Source organism: Engystomops pustulosus, chromosome 8 (assembly GCF_040894005.1).
Source record: "Engystomops pustulosus chromosome 8, aEngPut4.maternal, whole genome shotgun sequence".
Taxonomy (NCBI): Eukaryota; Metazoa; Chordata; class Amphibia; order Anura; family Leptodactylidae; genus Engystomops; species Engystomops pustulosus.
The window spans coordinates 86,367,274-86,388,797 of record NC_092418.1 but is presented as its reverse complement, the minus strand read 5'-3'; the positions used below and the strand labels follow the sequence as shown (position 1 = coordinate 86,388,797).

Sequence of the window (21,524 nt, the reverse complement as noted above, 5' to 3'; positions counted from 1 at the left end):
ACATTGTGTATTTGCACCAGCAAATACACAAGATACTGCAATACAGTACGTATGTCAATATACAGGTGGTCCTCTACTTAAGAACATCAGACTTACAGATGACATCTAGTTACAAAGGGACCTGTAGATGTTGGTAATTTACTGTACTTAAGCCCTAAGCTACAAAAAACAACTATAACAGTTATAAAAGGTGTCTGCAATTAAGCTTTATTGTTAATCCTGGTTTTAGAGCCAACCCACAGAAATGTCACAGAGATAAAAAAAAATGTTGGCTGAGGTTACAATTATAACCTATAGAGTTCCGACTTACATACAAATTCTGATTAAGAACAAACTTACGGAACCTATCTCGGGGACTGCCTGTATTGCATAAGCGATCAGACCCCCTAAGGTTAAAGTACCCTATATACAGGCAGTCCCCTACTTAAGAACACCCGACTTACAGATGACCCCTAGTTACAAACGGACCTTTGGATTTTGGTAATTTACTGTACATTAGCCCTGGGCTATAATAATCAGCTATAACATTTATCTAAGGTGTCTGTAATTAAGCTTAATTGTTAATCCTGATTCTTATGACAACCCAATATTTTAAAAATCCAATTGTCAAAAGAAAACTAAAAAATTCTGGCTGGGGTTACAATCATAAAATATACAAATCCGACTTACATACAAATTCAACTTAAGAGCAAACCTACAGAACCTATCCTGTACGTAACCCGGGACTGCCTGTATACTAAATAAATAAAAAATCTTAAACAATTTCAAGTTGAAATAATCCCCTTTCCCCTAGAATACATTTAAAAAGAAACAAGTACTGTACTATCAGAAACATGTTAGGTATCTCCATGACCCAAAATTCCCTATAAATCCAAATATATAAAAGATTATCCTGTTTGGGTAGAAAATAGGAATCCCTGACATTTTTCCAATCATAACTATAGGTGATACACACAGCACATACATTCTATTCACACCAGCGGATAAGAATTACACGGGTATAACTAGCTCAAGAACAACATCTCCCCAGAGTTTACACAGTGTATCCCACAAGGTCCAATAAAGGGAAACTAAGTTTCTTTAACACTCAGAAGACAGAAAAGTTTCCACTTCTCTCAATGGGTATCATAAAATATGCAAACAGAAGGGAGAACAGTTTGGCTTCAATCGAATCAGACAGAACAGAGCGGAGAGACATTGCAGGAGAAGCCTGAACCCCTGAGCTGGAAATAAAAGATGTTATGGGATAACGGCACATCTGTCCCCGGTACATGCACCAACTGCGAATTCAGCAGCAAGAAGCAAAGGTCACAGCACAGAGGATAATTGTGGAGGTCTTTATTAATGCTGCGATTAAATGTTCAGAGATCACAGATCTGCAGGAAGAATCTAGGATTGTATTGTAGGGAATGTGATTTGTTCAGCCGTAATTGTAGTCATTAATGACCCTGCTAGATATCTGTGTATATACAGCGATATTCACGGACTCCTGAAGAAGATTGTTGAGACAGACCCAGCAGTGGTCCTAACATTTGGATTTTTCTGGATCCTCCCATAATTCAGTGCACCGCCATAGTTGCTGAACTAAAAAAAAATATAACACTATGGCCCACATTTACTAAGGTGCTTGCGCCAGTTTTCTGTCGGACTGTCACATTCTTTTATGTGCTTCCACACTCCAATTGACAGTATGACAATAAGCATTTTAAGGTTTTAACAGATTTTTAAAATATAAAAATTTTTGTACAAAATAAATTTCTTTATTTTGCCCTAATCATTTTTTCATACTTCGGTGTATGGACCTGTGGGACGAGCGGATCTTTTCATTGTTACCATTTTGGGGACTGCACAGCATTTTGAGCACTTTTATTTGAAAAAGTATCTATTCGGCCTTTTGACCACTGTTTTCTATTATGGGGTTCACCATTTTTATATTTTGATACACCGGGTATTTTGGGACACGGGAATTCCTAATATGTTTGTGATGTATTTATTTGATTTATTTTATATTTTAAGTATTTTTAGATCAGTTCTAGGGAATGGTTGATGTAAACTTTTAGGTTTATTTAAATATATATATATATATATATTATATATATATATATATTAAAATGTAACTATATTTTTAGACCCCTAGGGTACTTTAACCCTGGGGGGTCTGATTGCTCCTACAATATACTGCAATTCTACATACATTGACAATTTACTTTTCATGTAGACAGGAAATCCATTTCACAAAAAAACTGGGTATGCTGTACTCTCAAATAATCACTGTAGTCGACGATTGGTCTCAGAGGCCATGGGTGACATTAACTGGCATAACCGATCCTGTGGTGCATCATCACTGGGTGTCTGTAGACAGAGATTGGCAGGTGGCTTCCAGAGCATTTCAGGAATTTCTTTGCTGCCTCTTTGCTTTGTGAATAATCAGAAAACCTTTTTATCAATTTATAAATATATGATTCTTAAGTTGCTAATATTTGTGGCTACATATCATCTAAAATATGGAGCTTCAAATATAGAAGCAGAATATTAGTTCAATCTTAAGTTATTGTTTAATACTTTTCTATTGGCACAATTCTGTAGACACGGCTATATACTAGAGCGTCCTCTCTGGCTTCTCTTTAAATATTTTAAGCCTGCATTACTTGGTAGATCCATTATGGAATATCAGTGGCCGGACTGGTAAGATGAGAATGAAGACGTTGTCCGGATGGTGGGGTGTGACCAACATATGAATGATAATGAAGCTGGGCTCAGAGTATTACTTTACAGAGAAAATAGGTATCTAGTAACAAAACCAAAGTCTCAAGGAATGTATTAGTATCTGCTAGAAGTTGTAGGATGAGACTTCTACATTACAAAAGCCAAATATTCAATGGACCTGGTAGTAGATACAAAATTGGAGGTGCAGTGGATGCAATTGGTTAGCTTTTACTTAGGTGATTAGTTAAGAGATATCACATAGGAGTGTACCTTAGTACACCAAGTCCAGTTACAATCCTGGAATATCTGCACTTTTCACATTCCTGATGTTAAAAACAATAGATTTCCAAGGCCAATATCTAAGACTGTTTTCAACTTTGCATGGTCAAAACTGCTGGTAGACTCCCTTTAAGACAAAGTAATTAACTCTTTTTTTTAAAAAAGTCACAAACTTTGTTGAAATTTCACTTCAGTAAAGGGGAGGCATAGAAAAAGGAGAAACATCTCAAAACAGGCATACAGATAAGTCTAAGATATCCAAGAGTCCATAGATTTGGATCTTCTCTAAGATAAGAGTCTCTAGAAAAATTTACAAACTCAACGGGGCACATTCATCATTAGGCAGGATTCTTTGGAGCTGAGATCTGTGGGTTTAAAGTGGGTTTGCCTACTTAATAAATCTAGAATATGTTCTGCTTAGATCTGCAGTTTGCTTACAACTTTTGTTTTGAAAAGTTGGTAATTTTATTACAACAATTTCTAATCTTGCCTTGAGCAACTTTGTGTAAAGACTCTTCGTACAACCATAGATATACCGTCATCGATCACCCTCAACTGGATCACAAGTTGGTCTTTGTAGTATCGTACATCCAAATGCTACAAAAAGCATTATTTATAGGCTTCCCTAAAATCCAACCTCAGGTTTACTACAAGAGACAGTATTATTGTAGTGCAGAATCTGGCATCTCATACAAACGTCCAAATAAATATTGAACACATCTATAAAAAGAATTCAGGAAAGACTTCAAAAGTTCACGTAAAGCAGAAAAAGTTCAAGGAAAGGAAAAGAAGATAGAGACTGCACTCCTCTAATTGTCCCTCTGGCGGTTCTGTCATGAACAGTAGTCACCTGTAGTAATTCTTCTCTCTGTGGAGACTTTATAATGAGTAGTGTCTTCCGGACAGACATGCTGGATCTCATCTTTGAGGGACGTAGGTCACAATATTGAGGCAATCCAACAAAATAAAAACCTTTGGCTGATCCCATAAGGGACAGTAGACCGCTTCATCTTAACAAGTATCTCTCCGTAGGGCTTAGATCTGGACAGAGAGAGAGGCTGCCTTCATTACTAGAGAAAACACCTTCTAAAACCATGATAACAATCATAGGGAAGAAACACAACTACATATACAGTATGAGTCTTTACATTCCCAAGATGGGAAACCACCTGTAGTGGTACCTGATAGAAGGCAGCTCCCTATCGCTAATGCATGACTTTCCAGAAGGCAGGTGACACGATGTGGATTAATAGCCAAACCAGTAAGTCTCTTTCATAAGGAATAGACACCCAACTGTAGACAGAGCTGTTTCCAGCTATACTCATCAATCGAGTATAGGAAACTAGTTGGACTAGGTGAGTGTCACAGTTGAGGAGGGAAAGTGTGTGGAAAAGTCTCTTGGAAGAGTCTGTGGACCCTCTGGGCCACCATGGGAGATGGTATGAGGCCAGTTTTGGCAGCCAAGGTAGTACGGCAGGAAACAGTCCAAACCTGAGATGACAGCAGGAAACACTAAGGAATACTGGTAACGCTGGCACGGACTGTAGTTTCCACTGGACAGGAACCCTGGAAGGCACAGCAGGACAGGAGCCCTGGAAGGCACAGCAGGTCACAGGAATGGTAACAACACAGAGGATCTCTGGTAAAACAGAAGTACACTGGAAACACAGGGAACTCAGGAGGGCTTTCACTTAGCAGGAATGATGCTGAAGATCCGGCGAGGAGTGAAGGGAGGTGCCGGATTATAAGGGCAAGCCAGATTAGCCAGAGCCAATCAGGAGGACGCTGGCCCTTTAAGTCCCGCTGCTAGGGAGAGCGCGGCCTAGCAGGAGTACAGCCAGGAGCGTGGAGAGGTGAGTCCAGGCCGGGGAGCGGGACAGCGGCAGCGGGGACCACGGCACATAGAGGGGCACGGGTGTGCCCGCGATCCGCGAAAGGATCGTGGGTGCATCCGTGACAGTGAGAGGCTTTATCTACCAAGGGAATATAAATAGAAAGTTGAAATCAATAAACGTTTTACTAGAAATACTTTGGATGTTATTTATTATTTCCATAAATATTACTTCAAACATAATGGGGCAGATTTACTTACCCGGTCCATTCGCGATCCAGCGGCGCGTTCTCTGCGCTGGATTCGGGTCCATCCGGGATTTAATAAGGTAGTTCCTCCGCCGTCCACCAGGTGGCGCTGCTGCGCTGAAAAGCATCTGAACGCACCGGAATTCACCGAGGCCGGCTGAGTGAAGGTAAGCGTGTCCCGAGCGACACATTTTCCGTTTTTAAATGCAACGGTTTTTCCGAATACGTCGGGTTTTCGTTCGGCCACGCCCCCCGATTTTCGTCGCGCGCATGCTGGCGCCGATGCGCCACAATCCGATCGCGTGCGGGGCTATTCAAATACCGGGGCAATTCAGGTACAATCGGCGCAAATCGGAAATATTCGGGTAACACGTCGGGAAAACACAAATCGGGCCCTTAGTAAATGACCCCCACTTAGTTTAAACACAAGTATTTCCGTGTTGCTTTTTTGCTTTTATTCTGTGTAACGTTATTAAATTTCTTTACATTTTATCTTTTCAACTTTACATTCTGTACAACATGTAATAACATAAGCTTTGATGTCTTAGCCATTGCAGCATTCAAAGAAAATACAAAATTGTTTCAAATGTAAAATAGAGCATAAATAAATATAAAATAAAATGCAGAATGTTTGTACTTTACACATTTAACATTTTCTGCATTTCCGCGACCATTCCCTGTCCAGAACAAAAATGTTTCCATAAGTAGACTTGTGCACATATAGTATCATACAACCTAGTACAGGTGGACCCCTACTTAAGGACACCTGACTTACAGGCAACCCCTAGTTACAGACAGACCTCTCTGCCCACTGTGACCTCTAGTGAAGCTCTCTGGATGCTTTACTATAGTCCCAGACTCTAATGATGAACTATAAAGTGTCTGTAATGAAGTTTTATTGATAATCCTTGGTCCCATTACGGCAAAAAATTTTGAAACTCCAATTGTCACTGGAGCAGAAAAAAAATCTGTCTAGAACTACAGTTATAAAATATATAATATATACTTACAAACAAACTCAACTTGAGAACAAATCTATGGACCCTATTTTGTAAGTAACCCGGGGACTGCCTGTACAGATTTCTACAAATAAGCAGTGCTTATGCATTGTATAGCAGTGTTGGTTGGATGATAAACCTGAGCTGGACAATCCCAAAGGTTAAATAAACCTTTGGCGTGGAAGGTTCTGGTCTGTTTCTCCAGGGAGAGCCCACAGAGTGCTGGAGCACATGGCCTCCATCCATCAGGCCCAATCAGACATCCACCTTCAGGAGTTTGCCTCATCCTGTTACTGAAGCAACCAACTATCCATCTCCAGGGACAGAGCTTTATTTTTGCGCCTGTTACTTATATTTAACTTATGTTTTTTTCTGCTGCAAAAATGGACCAGCAAAAACCTTGTCTAAAAGAAAAGGAGAAGAACATTCCAAAGTGTAGAGCTTGGAATGATGGAGGACACCAAATTCATCAAAATAATAAAAAAACTTACTACTTCCACAATAAGTTTTTTCTCCTTCATTGAAAACTTGAACTTCTTCTTCTTCTTAAGGGGAACCTGTCACCAGGAGACCCATTTTTAGCACTCCCCCAGTCCCCACAGAGCACATTACATACACTGCCAAAGTGTGTTTGTATAAAAAATAGGTTTTACAGAAAAAAAGATATGTTGTATCTTGTATATTGTACCTTTCATTAGCATCTGCTGTGTGACTAGGCATTTGCCCAATGGGAGGGTCTGGAAAGGAGCAGTCCCCCCCCCACCCTTGGGAAACATGTGACCTTTTCAAATTTATGAATAACTCCCCACACTTGGGATTGGCTGTACAGGAGCAGGGGGCATTGCTAAGCCCAGTGATGGGTGTTTTCATATATTTGAAAAGGTCACATGGAGTAGCTGTTCCCCAAGGGTGGGGGGAACTGCTCCTTTCCAGCCCCTCCCATTTGGCAACTGCCTAGTCACACAGCAGATGCTAATGAATGGTACAATATAACATATCTTTTTTTCTGTAAAACCAATTTTTAATACAAAAACACCTTGGCAGTGTATGTACTGTGCTCTGTGGGGACTGGGGAGTGCTAAAAATGGCTCTCCTGGTGGCAGGTTCCCTTTAATATCATCCGAATCACAAAAATCATCAGATGAGTAATATATTTCAGGGGCAGCAGAAGAAGGGTAGATTACATTGGGTGCAGAAAGACAATGGGATACCGGAGGAATTTCTGGTAAAACAGTAGTGGGGAAGACAGTGGGGGAGGGTTGTGGATCAGGTGGAGGAACAGCAGGTAACGGAGGAACATTGGTTGTCTGAAGCTTGGAAATTTGTGGTTGCAAAAGCAGACGAATGAGTTCCTCCACTCGACCAATTTGGCTGGTGCTTGGAATTTGCTCGGCCTCCCTCTTCAGGCTGCTTTCGTCTCCTGGGGATCTCCTTTAGCAACTTGATTTATTTTTAATGCACTCCTGCTTCATTAGTGCAGTTCTGGATAACAAACTTGTTCTTCTACATAGTTTAGTATTTTTTGCCACACAGAAGAAAGCAAAAATTCTAGAATGCGCCAAAAATAATAAATGCCCCTCAATATCTTCTCTTATATGGGACATAAAAGTGTACTATTCAGTACGTGTTCACTATGCAATCAGTATATTATCTGTATGCTGGAAACATGTTCTGTGTGTCATCCATTTAACATCAGTTTTTAAGGATATGCAAAAATGAAAGAGCACGCATGCGCAAGAGTCCCTGGCTCTCGGGAACTGTGGAATAGGAGGGAGTGGGTAGAATATACAACACGCATTAGGCGGGGATAATTAGAGGGAGCCCTGTGTGACATTCAGGGCTAATGTGCATAATTTAAATAGCAATTTTATTTCAGAAAGTGCAAGGTTTTATGGCTAATTAAGGATAGATCCTGCATCAGGGTGCGGTCAGCGAGAAGGAGGTATGCTTGGTTGAAATAGGAGAAATAGTGGTAGACTTTGATTCTTTAATTCATTAGCTTGTTTTCTAGCAGTATAGAATATGGGACGTGGAGGTGAACATATGGCACTGTTGGCACTTATATCATCACCCCTGCACAGAGTTCTCAGCAAGGACTCAAGGCCTCATCCTGAGGTCCCAGGCCACACAGAATGCACCATTATCAGTGCTATTTTAAAGTGACTCATCCTTGGCTGCCTGGGACTACATGAGGAGCGGGAAGGTGTGGACAGGGCTGGATTATCATTGGAACTCCTGCACTGGGCCCCCACAAATCCTCATCTTCACAGAACCCTACAATAATAATCCAAGTTTCTCCTCTTTCTTTTTACTGTATTGGTGTCCTCAGGATGCTGATACAATTGAAAGCTGTGACAAAGCAGGGAGCAATAAGTCACTGCCTAAACAGCACTTTGCGATAACTGGGTTTTTGTTGTAGCTTGGGCACTCGGTCTGTAAAAGGTCTGTAAAATTTAGACATTCCTAATACAATTGGGAATATGGTGAAATGGTCTTGGGTTTTCTAGTATGAACATTAATCACAATACAGAGCAGTAGTGAATTATAATATAAGCGGTTTAGGAGGCAGCCAGGGCGCAAGCCTTCTAGGGGGCCCATGGACACCAAAAACCAACCACCAAATTTTATACTCAGAAGGACCCTCACCCATGAAATCCTTACACATCGGTTCCTCCTCTCAATACACAAGTACACAAGAGCCACAGCAGGCAAAAGGGACACATCCTCTATTCCCCAAGAAGCTTGATTCTAGTATCATATGAAGGAAGTGATTACAGGCAGTGTCGGACTGGAGTTCCTTGGGCCCAGCAGATAAAATTATCCTGAGGGCCCACCGTTCATCAAACCTAAAAAATAAACTCTAGTAGCCCTCAAAATTGGATGTCTTCATCCTGGGCCAGTCCAACACTGATTACAGGAATTAGGGTTTATAATATTCCTACAACCTAGGGCCCATCATGGTCTTAACCCACCCCAGATACAGAGATACCTGATCAGAATGATTCATTGCATTTAAAGGGTTACTTTAGACTTAGAGCTACTGTAATGTTGGAGTTCAGGGATCTATGTTTTCCATCTATTGCCCGGGTCCTGATTTGCACAGTAGCAATCCTCCCATGATCAGCATGCTCCTCATTATGATATGGCCACTCCTGATGAACATGCTCCTCATTAGACAGCGGGCGGATTAGGATTCCTTCCAGTGCATTTAAATGACCAATGTGGAGGAGATGAGATCATTACGGAGGATAACAAGAACAGTAGGAAACAAGCGCATTATTAAAATACTATAAATTTTGCATACAATTCATTCCACGGAGCCTTAAATATCTATTTAGACGAGGGATTCATTAATGTGTGTCGTCTGGAAAATTCAAAGTCAAACAGGAAAGCTCTCGCAGCTTTAAGTAAAAGCATTACTCATCCTAGATGATGGAACATTGATTTAAATCCATATGAAAACAGCTTTCGGTGAGATGAAACCCAAAATCAATTTACTCTTTCCAGTTAAGAAAAAAAAATCAATGCCCCCACTCTAAACCGTGTTTGGAGAAGCCTTCCCAGCTAAGCGCACGGCTCCCTGCACTGCAATTCAACCCTCAGACGACTTAGACGGAAACTTGTTATTCCTTGTCTGTGTTCTAAATAAATAGCAGGCACAACCGAAATAAGGGAGATTTGTAAAACAACTCATCTCCAGTAAATAAATATCTTCCAGGCAATGAAAACATCCTACTTACAGTATAGATTCACCTTTATAGACACCTTTATCATTTACAAACAGCAATAGCATAATAAACAGTATATATCAGGTGGGGTATGAAATGTCTTTACCTTTTTAGATCTCACCTGTGTACCTATAAAAAATATAAGATCCAAATGAGCTGAAAAGAGTCCCTTTTAGAGGCTGAAGGGGAAGCGTCACTTCAGATGTCAATTCTTAGCCATGAATAAGAGTGTCTGCGGACACTAGAAACGGTAGGCGAAGCCAGGTTACCACCATCTGTCATAGCTCGCTGATGACTCAAGATACAGGCGGTTCGTGCATTTTAAGCTGTATTGCCACAAGCATTATTTCAATAAAAGAAGAAGTTTTACTACTTACCTGGGTCAAGCGCTGGATTCATTTCCTGTTTTACAAGAGTCAATTCTTGGCCTTATAGTACTTAAGCAGGGGCGTTACTACAGGGGTAGCAGCAATAGCAGCTGCTATGGGGCCTTCAGCGTCCGGGGGCCCCTGCATCTGCGGTATTTCGGTGTGTAGATCTTGTATGTTAGTATATGTGGTGTATGTATACTGTTTGTGTATGTATATAAATGTATTCATGAGTATATAAATGTGTGTGATTGTATAAAAATTAGAGTGTAGAAATATATATATTTTAAGGAGGTAGGGGGCCCCATTCAGAAGTCTACTATGGGACCCTGCCTCTCTTAGTTACGCCCCTGTACTTAAGACTACATTATTTAAAGGAAATCTACCATAAAATCCATCTTGATAAACCAGGGACACGTAACTCCTAGATCCAGGCACCATGACTGTGGTAATCTTCTTATATGTGTTATCCATTACCTCATTCCTTCTAAAATAAACTTTAGCTAATGAGCCAGAAGGCCTCTGGGGGTGTTACCAGAGCCCCTCCATGCTGCAGCTTTACTGTGCAAGAGCACTTCCCCCTCCCACTGTGTTATGAAACTTCACCTGCTACTGTGAGATTACATCAATTAGAGGGAGGGGAAAGTGAGACAGGGTACCAGCATGTGAAGCTACAATATGGAAGGGCCCTTCTAGATCATTAACATCATTTTAACTAAAGTTGATTTTAGAAAGAAGGAGGCCATGGATGACGAATATAAGAAGATTACCACAGTCACAGAGTCTGGATATATGAGTAAGTGTCCCTGGTTTATCACGCTTGATTTGATGGTAGATTTTCTTTAGGGTTCGGCACACGTACCGCTAGCACTGTGTTTACAAAAGCAGAGCAAGTGTATAGGGACGGGCATCGGCCCGATCGCATATACATTTCTATGGAAACACAAGCATGCGGTAACCAGAACCCGGCGTCTTACTGTAAACGAATCACTAGTGGTCCATGTGATCGCACCCTCACCCTTTCCACAAACCTGATGCCATTTGAAAGATGAGAATCTTATCTTTAATATGATACCACGCTTCTTGTTACTATAGAACCTAATAGGCGTCTGAAGTGATGCGACTCATTTCAGGTAAAAAGTGACTTTTCTCATTCTCAGCTCAGTATCCAATTGGATTGGATTTTTTTTTTTGTAGGTAAATGGGTATCAGTAGTCTGATCATAAAAGATGGTATTCCAGAAAGGGTATTTCATACCTTACTTAAGGGTGCTGGTAGTTTGGTAGGAAGAAAGAGTGGATGGTAGTGCCCCTTTGAAGAGGTGGATTGGACCTAGTGTACATATTGTTCTAGGATGTAGTCTAGGTCCTTAAATTCTAACATACCACATTCCAGGGGACTGTGGATAAGTAATGATGCTTGGCCATTATCAAGTTCTATGCATCGAAACTATACACATATAGAGTACTGTAGTAAGAAAAAAATATTTCAGGTTTACCTTTCTGCTATGAGAGAAGGACAGAAGTGGAGGTCTGAGAAATAAAGTTATTATATGATTTGGAGTAGGATTTATAAGAAGGGTAAATCCTGATAGGACTCCAAGAGGAGACAGTAAGAGTCCTGATTAGACTGTGAGAGTCCCGCCCTCATTCGGTGATTGACAGCCTTGAACCATACCCACTGATACTGAGAGTTTTCTCGCCCTCCCTTTCTAGTAAATGTCACTTTACAGGTTTCCTATAATGTTACATAAATGTACTTACTGTGTTGAAGTTTGGGAAGAGACCAACAGCTGGACTATTTTCCATTGGAAATGATACAAATGGCTTCATATCCAAGGAGGGTTGTACCACAAGGCTTGGGGTCCGGACTAATGCAGGGAGAGCGGCGGTGTGACATGTACTTCCTGGTGACAAAAGAAATAATTATGTTATTCATACAAATTATCTATGGACAATTATGGGGCCTGATTTGGCCCAACACTGCCACCCTTCCTTTTGGCTATGCCTGGTACTGCAACTCAACCTCATTAAAATCAAAGGATTTGAGCTGTAATACCAGACACTTCTAATGGGAAACCCTGGACCTATTTCTAGAAATAAAACGTCTGCATGTATATTAAACAGTATAAAATTATATTTCCATATAACACCAGAATACAAACAGTCCTGTAGTCTACGCCTGCGATCTCTCACAACGTAACCGCCTAAGATATTTCTCTATATGAAGCTTTCGACATCAGCGTGATATCGGTCTTAGGGGAAAGATCAATATGTTATCACACAGCAAATGAAACCTGACTGATTGGGAAAAGGCTCGAACACTGTGATTTTAAGAGCTGCCATAAATCCTGAAAATGCAGACCCCTGGCAGGCTGCACACTGCCGTACGAGCCGCCATTAATGGCAGAACTAAAGATATACAAGAATCATCCATAAATAAAGGTCCTTGAGGCGTCTAGATCTTTCATGTTGGTTATAAATTCTATAATAACTACATCTTTGTAAGATCTGTTTCCAGAGAAGCACGGACATTACCCCTGATACATCTTCCATAGTGGATTTCTTTTCTCCTTTACATATACATATATATTACATGTTTTTAAATTGGGATGAGTGGACCTGAACTGCAATGTGCTGGGGATGTGAACCTGAAACCCGGACTTAAAGGGGTTGGCCACTTTAACTCATGTTTTTATAATGTATGTGTGTAAGTGTGGGGGGGTGGGGCAGGATATTAGGTAATTTACCAATATTATAATTCTTTATAATAATAATTCTTTATTTATATAGTGCCTACAGATTACACAGCTCTTCACAAAGCATGGCAAATCGGTCATCTATTAATAGTTCTGCTCCGCTTTCTATATATGTCTTTTACCCCATCAGCAGGACATCCCTGACCATAAAATGGCTGCAAATGGAGGGTCATGTGATCTCTAACTGGCTATTGCTCATAGAAAGTTAGAGATCGCATGACCATCCATCTGGGGCCATTTTATGGACAGTAACATCTGGCTCAGGGTAAAAGACAGGAGGCTTCACTTCACATATCAAGAAAGCGGTGCAGAACTAGTAATAGATGTATATTCATAAATTACCTAATATCCCCCCCCCCCCCCATACACACTTACACACACATTACCAAAAAACATGAGGTAAAGTGGCCAACCCCTTTAAGTGATAATTTTAGGTTTGGCTTATGGGTTAACATACACAATTGGTGCTTTGCTGATTACATTTATGGGGTTAACACCTGGATTTGGTGCCAGAACTGACCACAGGTGTTTGGGTTTAATTCGGTTGAAGGTAACACCAAACTCGCCTAACCTGAACCTTATTGGGTCAGCTCCTCTCTATTTTTTAAAAATCCTTTTTTCTATAAGAAAAAATCTGAGAGCTACACCCAGAGCCTTATGCATTGTAAAAAAATGCTTCAAATAATCTAATGTCCAACAAAGCAGAACCTGTGGGTAAGAAATTGGAGACAAGCCACCCAGTGGAAATTTCACCTTGTCTTCAGCTGTATAAGAAAATCACACAGTCCTATGCTGCTATGTTCATGTCTTCAGCTGGCATTACTGGACTGTGGGGTAGACAAAGGTTAAAACCTTGAAGATTCTGCTCAGTTGTATCTCAGTAAACTCACTAGCCAGATTTAAAAACTTTTGCAGGTCTGGAATTCCCTGTCAGTTATTGGTTAACCTTCTTGTGTATGGGTTCTCCCTCATCTAGACTCTGGTTTCCTCTGTTTTTTGACTTCCCCATGCATTCTGATTTGTACTTTGATTATTCTATGGTTTGAGATTTTATTTTCATGCACTATGCCCGTTTTGACTTGATTTGATTACAGATCCCCCCCCATCTCAACCAATAGGGGGCTGTCATTTAGGGAAGTCATCATGTGGGTATAAGGGAGATTAGTATCAGAACTCACCAAACCTTTCCACCCCCCTGACCTGACAGCTGTAGACATATTGCAGTGCCGGATACTGATGAAATATCACACGATTATTATTTTTTTCAATTCAGTCTTTTATCCTGTAGCCTCTTAAGTTTTGGTGCAACATAGAACAAACCGCCTTTACCTCCAAGCCACGCCCCTTTACCGTAAGAGTCGTAAATAATAATAATTCTTTATTTATATTAAGCACACAGATTATGCAGCGCTGCACAAAGCATGTCAAATCGGTCCCTGTCCCCAAGGGGCTCACAATCTAAACAACCTACAAGTATGTTTTGGAGTGTGAGAGGAAACCGGAGGAGGACCCGGAGGAGAGAACATGCAAACTCTTTGTAGATGTTGTCGTGGGTGGGACTAGAACCCAGGACTCCAGCGCTGCAAGGCAGAAGTGCTACCCATTCAGCCACCGTGCTGCCCTACAAATATTTTAAAACTTTATGGCGCGAGGCGTTTTTGTTGCAAGATTATTGCCAGATACTGATTGCTAAGAATGACCATACATGGGAAAGATTTATCAGGTTATGTTCACAATTCCTGGTCATTTGGCAGGAATTGCGCCTATTTACCCTCTTACGCCCACTCCATACCTAATTGGTGTGGAGGGTTTGGAAGGAGAGTGTCAGTGTCTTGGCTGTGCCAGGAACTGGTTGATGCTATAGCGCAATTGTATACCTGGTGTAGAACTACCCATCATAACCGCTGGCCACCAGATTTATCAACCAGTGTATAATAATCCCCCACATGTCTCTATTTAAAGGCATAAGATTTATGGGTCAATAACCGACTATAAAATAAATGAAATTTCAATAGCATGTCGAAAAATGGCTAAAATATAATATATGGCATTCAAAGCTCTTACTAAATATGTGATGTCTGCATGTATAACATGTGTTTAACAAACCATTATCTCCATCTCTATGTCGCTATGCTACAGTACAGTTTGAAAACAAGTGCATTCCCAAGGAGAATTCCCAAAAGGGAGATTATTCCGAGTGTAACAAAGCACTGATTGGGTTATTCTTGGAAGAAAAACGTATCTACAACTCCCCCGTCTTCTCAGACAAAGACCGCACTATATTTAGGATGCGAATCACAACTTTAATTATAAGTAACCATTGGAATAAAACGTAAGCAATCAAATAATATAAAAGAACTGAAACATTCATTATAGGGATATTCTCCTATAGTAAGGAAAATAATGCCGAGTAATTGGTTCCCTTTTGCAGAATTCAATACCTTAAATTTAAAGCTCGTATTCAACAAATACATTTCCATTACACTCAGCTCCAATGAAACTGGCGCATTGTAGATAGGAATTATTCCGCATAATTAACGGCTCATCACAGGATTCTTTCATTTCATAACTACATTGCGAATAGCAAAAAGGAGAAATAATAGGTATTAGCAATTTTATTCCATTAAAAATCTGATTATGTTTTGCAATAAAATGGAAAACACATTAGCGGAAAAATTTGTTACATTTGCGCCCCCCCTCCTCCGTTGTATCCGCGCCTGCCACTGAACTACATGTATCAGTAAGCACCAGAAAAACATCTCATGGGCGTATAGCTAGTAACTATTCCAGGTTCTGAATATAAACAACAAAAGTCAAGTATGTTCCAATGTACATTACTTAAACCATCAAATGTAATAGTATAGTAATAAAGTTACACTCTGGAGTCCCAATTCAGATTCAAATGTCCACGTGCAAGATAAAATAAATACCTAAATCAAACAACACTATGGGGGAACTCTACTGGTGGAGAAATCATGTTCCAAGACCCATTTGCACCAGTTCTTGTAGTGGAACTTTAGCTGAAATTTCCACCAGGTCGGGCTTGCTCTAAACTGTTCTGACCTGGCGGAGACTACTTCCAGACATTAGTACATCTTGGCTGCTGGGCACCGGAAGTGCAAATCTGAGGCTAGGTTTTCCTTCACGCGGGACAGTTTAGGTCACTTTGCTGCCTTTTGGGAAATAATTGTGATTATTTTAGTGCTTCTACACCAGGAAACTAGGGTAGAAGCACTAATAAATCTCCCCTTTCAGCCTCATTCAGACGGCCGTTGTGCCGGTGTGTATCACACATTGCATCGTACTGCACCATACATGTCTACACCACGACTGTAGACACCACGTTTCTACAGTCGTACCACACTTTTTCTTATGTTGAGGGGAGGGGGGGAGCAGCGCTCATTCCTACTACACTCCAGCACACCGATGTGTACTCGCCCCGGCTATGACCGCCCTTACCGAGTATCCTTGTAGCTGTCTTCTGCATAGAATCCCCTTACCTCTTAAAAATATATACTTATACTTCTACACACATTATACAATCACACACATTTATATATACACATACTTATATACTTCTACACACATACATGTATACAATCATATGCACTCATATATACATTTATATACGGTAATTATACATACTGTATATACACACTCAGGGTTCACTCACACACGGTATGCCTGGCGTGTGCTGGAGGTGAGGAGGAGTGACCCCTTCTCCCTCCATAGAGAATAGCGGCGCACGGCCGCACACTCGCAGAGAGATAGAGCATGCTCTATCTTTTTGCGTGTGCGGCAAAGACTGCAGTGGCACCGGACTGCCGCCGGGCCGCCATTGCTGTCCATTGTGGATGTATATGAGGCCACAAATTTGTGTCTGGAGCACGGTATTCATGCATCTGATGCTCCCTGGTCTTTGTGCTTTAATTGTGCTACAATTGTATTGGACTTCTGACATAAATGTGGTGGCTGGTGCGAATATGCACTGTATTTTATTGCAGCGTGCACACTGCAGCCGTGACACAATACTGTCAGAAAGACTTCATGTATGCACCTGCAACCAGTTTGCACATTAATTTTTGTGCAATGTACACCAGATTGTTTAATAATGTCGGCCACTGTGTACATGAGCATGTCAAAAGCACCATTCACCATGGGAATTTTTTCCATAGCCCTCACTATTCCCCAGCAATCAGTAAAATAGTTGTAGCACAGAATGTGCTAACTAGAATTATGACTATTGGCATATGGGTGGTCCTGTGCTAGAACACACAGCTTTGGACCATACTCTTGACATCGGAGAGACTGATTAAAGACTAGTTTCCTTTCCATTAAAATCAGCACATATATTTTTAAAAAAAGCAAAATATAGTGCTTGTCAGTCAAAATCCAATTCGGGAAAGCCATATAATGGATTTGACACAGATTTTCCAGCACAAATGCAAGTACATCATATTGATTGTTATTGGCTTGTTTACTATCATGACAATACCTAATTAATACTTTATTTCCATAGGGGAATTTTTATTGTTTCATTATTTTAGTATATGTCTTAAAAATATGCAATATAGTAAGTCGTTAAAGGGGTTTGCCCATGAAAGAAAGTTCTCAGATTTTAATCATTCAGTGATGTTTACACAATAAAAATAATTTTTAACCCTTTACTTTTTACTCTCTACTATGATATGATGTGTGCTGACAATGTGCTTAGATTATCAGGGTACAAGGTTTATCTACACTTTTATTTAGTTTCTGAACATTCTCGTATCTAACAGTAGTATCTAACACAGAGAAAAAGAAAGATGAAGCAGATCTGTGATGAGAGATGATGAGATTAATGAGATGCATATAACACACCCTGATATTTCAGCTCTGCTACATCTTAGCTATAACACACACAGAGTGCCACCTCCCCCCCCCCAACCTTATTTCATCTGGAACTTGTAGAATAAGTCTGTGCGCACTGCTGGTTGCCTTTAGGGAGTGTCTGTATCTGAGCTGGTCTTGTAATATAGGGGGGGGGGGGAGGAGGCAGAGAGGTGGAGCAGACAGGAGAAGCTATTTATGAGAAGAATCTGCCCTGCCCAACCATAATCAGAAGACTTACAGATAGATCCCAGGGCAATCAAAATTGTAAACAGCAGGACTGATAGATGCAGGTTGAAATTATATGTGTGAAATGCTGTATTTTAGAGTGAATTAGAGAATGTGTTATTTTGTTATCCTGAGTATATTTAAGAATCTTGCCTTCGTCGGAATACCCCTTTAAGTCTTTCATTGAGATACTATTAAGGTTTTCACTTGCTGCAGAGGGTACACATTTATTCTGAACCCATTGGGGCTTCTATACCTTACTATATACAATACATTATAGTTGGAGCCTTTGGTTTTCTGATGTTCCTTTGATGCAAAAATAATGCAGCCTCAGAGGTAAAAAAAACAACCGCAACATGGGCATTAATTAGAATGATCAAATTCTTATTAATAAATATAATATGATCCAGGTCTAAAAGTTTCATCTGTAGCTTCAGTATTTAGGTTCAGGGGGTATATAAAATCTGTGTTATATTAACAATCACAGATTCACTTTATCATGGGTGAAAATTACAAGCCCTATGTTATTATTGTCATGGCTCGATCCCACACATGCTCATAGTGGTGTAGACCATTAGGCCGCCATGTTGCCCATATTTTTATTAAATAACACTCTTGGGCATTTGTATAATCCATGCAATTTGTCCTGGAGCTTTTCTTTCTAAGACAATAATAAATAAGCAATGTAACAATGTAACAGACCAAATATCGAGAGAAGGATGAAATATTTATGCCGTTGTTTGCCTAAGTAAGGTAATAACAACATGATGTGACGGTAAGGATTGAAATATAACACAATGTTACCGTAGATCTCAGCTCCAACACACAATGCATTAGTTTCCTTCCAGCTACAGAAAAAGAAATCTTGGATTCTGCTTCAATGACCTATGATTAAGAGCAGCAGGTGATATATTGCCTCTATATGTGCTGGAAAACAATGTAATGTCAAGATTAAATACCCCAAATTAGCTGCCACTTTTTAACTCTTGCTGGGAATCTCAAGACAAGATGCCTTTACGAGGAATCATTGGTACGAATATTAGGTTAAAGAACTGACCTGACCTGAACTGAGCACCAAAAGTACAGTGCTAAGTGCTACATATGGGTGGACTGAGAATGAATCATGTCACCAGGCATTAAATTCCAAACACCAACGACATAGTGGAGGTCATTTACTAAGGGCCCAATTTGCGTTTTCCCGACGTGTTACCCGAATATTTCCGATTTGCGCCGATTGTACCTGAATTGCCACGCGATCGGATTGTGGCGCATCGGCGCCGGCATGCGTGCAATGGAAATCGGGGGGCGTGGACCGAACGAAAAACCGAAAAAAAATGTGTTGCGAAAATTTTGCTTACCTTCATCCAGGATAGGCCGGTGAATTTCAGGGCATTTTGGCGCGCCTCCGGGAACTTCAGCGCAGCAGCGCCACCTGGTGGACGGCGGAGGAACTACCTTCATAAATCCCGGCCGGACCCGAATCCAGCGCAGAGAACGCGCCGCTGGATCGCGAATGGGCCGGGTAAGTAAATATGCCCCAGTATGTTGAGAAAATTGTAGACGTACAATGGAAGATACCCCAATCTACCGAACACAAATGGATCTTAAGAACCAACTGAAGAAACTGGCACAACTGAACACCGACATCTTCTTCTTATCCAGATGCAAAAAGAAGAATCTTATCCCCAAAGGCCTGATGATCAAAAATCCAACTCGAAACACCAATGACTATAGCCATGACACATGTCATACAATAAAGAAGCACTTCTCACTATGTGGTGGCCATTTGACTGGAATTTGATTCTGTTCTGAATCATGGAGTAGGGCTTTATACAAAAAGAGTCATGTGAAATCTCTATGACGATGGAGCACAAAGTTCCTTACAATGTCTGGATTATACATGATGACCCAATGATCTGTATTACCCAGGATACTTCTGTACTGGCTCGGCAAGTCCTGGTTTACAACATAGATTCAAAAACCACCTGAGGCATTACTATAGGCAAAACGCAATGGTGGTAGAGGGCGATTTATTAAGACTAGCTTTTCATATGCCAGTCATGATCTCCTCTGTTTCCAAATGAGATGTCTGTCCATTTACCCTACCTACAGGGGTGTCCTGAGTAAGACTAAAATGTGTCCATGGGATTTCAGCAGCCAGACCGTGATGGCCTAGTAGTCTGTGAAATACAGTAAGGACCGACTAGAGACATTTTAAAGGGGTTGTCGTAATGATCAAAACTTCTAAGGTTAAATCTAACTACTTGGACCCACAGATCATGAGAATGGGGGTCCTGGGATGCCAGTTTCAATACAGGCTCTGCATGTGCACTAGGGGACTGATGTTTTAAGTATCTGAATGGAGCGGGTGTAGGACTGCTTGACCACCTATGCTTGTAGTCACTAGAGCAGTGATGGCAAACCTTTTAGCGGCCGAGTGCCCAAACTGCAACCCAAAGACCCCCTTATTTATCGCGAGGTGCCAACAAAAAATTAATGCAGTAACCTATTTCTCCCTGTTCAACAACTTTCAATCATATTTGCCTCCCGAGGACAGCAACACAGTAGAAAGATGGAAAATTTTCAGCATTTTAGCTGCTTTCCAGTGTCCCTCTGTACACAGAGAATTGTGGGGCCAGCAGAAGGTCCTCCAAAGATAATTCAGCCCTGTCTACTCATTCTCCCTCTTCCTACAGTCCCAAGTAGTGAAGTACGTATCAAAATATGACTGAAAGCAGCATCTTTTAAGTTGCTTGGAACTGCAGGAAGATTCTTTGAGTTTTGTCTGGTATGCTGGGGCCATGGCCCGGGTGCCCACAGAAAGGGCTCTGAATGCCGCCTCTGGCACCCGTGCCATAGGTTCGCCACCACTGCACTAGAGGCTTCAAGTGGTTGAACCTCTACCAAATTCCAATCAAGAGCCTCAGAATTTTCTTCTTGGTTCAACATTTTTTGTTAAAATTTTAACATTACTGTTAGAGGATAAAGAATGTGTCTATTTGCCAAACGAATACCAGTATGAATAGAGTCTGAGCTCATTTCAAAATGCAAAGCTGCCCATAAAGTCCCTCCATCAAGAATAGCATTCATTTTCTCTAAAGTCACACCACGGAAGTGTTCTATTAAATGACGTGCCGCTTTTGTAATTAGGAAATGTAGCGTCTTTTGTCCTCCATGACAACCTGGTGACCTGTGAGCACATATACTGTTACAAAACACATGAAGTATTTATTCCTGGAGCCGAGGGGGAAGAGCAAAAGAGTTGCGATAAATCACTAAGGGTTTATAGGTACAAATATCACTCACAAAAGGTGGAACATTGAATACACCATTGAATGTAGATGAAGAAGGTTAATGGTGGGGATGTGCTAGGACAGAATACAGAGGGTTTGTCAGAAGCAATTCCGAGAGTAATGTTGACTACTAATTTCTTTATTCTCATGAATAGATTAATAGGAAGGACTTTTCTACAACTGGCTCTTAAAATTGTTTGTACTTGAAAGAAAGTTTT

General features: G+C 40.8%; 1 protein-coding gene across 5 annotated transcripts in view; it reads right to left on the bottom strand.

The window, feature by feature from the left end:
• ZNF385B (zinc finger protein 385B) overlaps nucleotides 1-21,524 on the bottom strand; it is a 389,492-nt gene that overhangs the window by 87,943 nt on the left and 280,025 nt on the right. For all 5 annotated transcript variants that reach the window (XM_072121590.1, XM_072121588.1, XM_072121589.1 and 2 more), the window contains one exon: nucleotides 11,922-12,064. In XM_072121590.1, coding sequence (XP_071977691.1) covers nucleotides 11,922-12,064 — 143 coding nt within the window. The remainder of the gene's footprint in view (nucleotides 1-11,921; nucleotides 12,065-21,524) is intronic.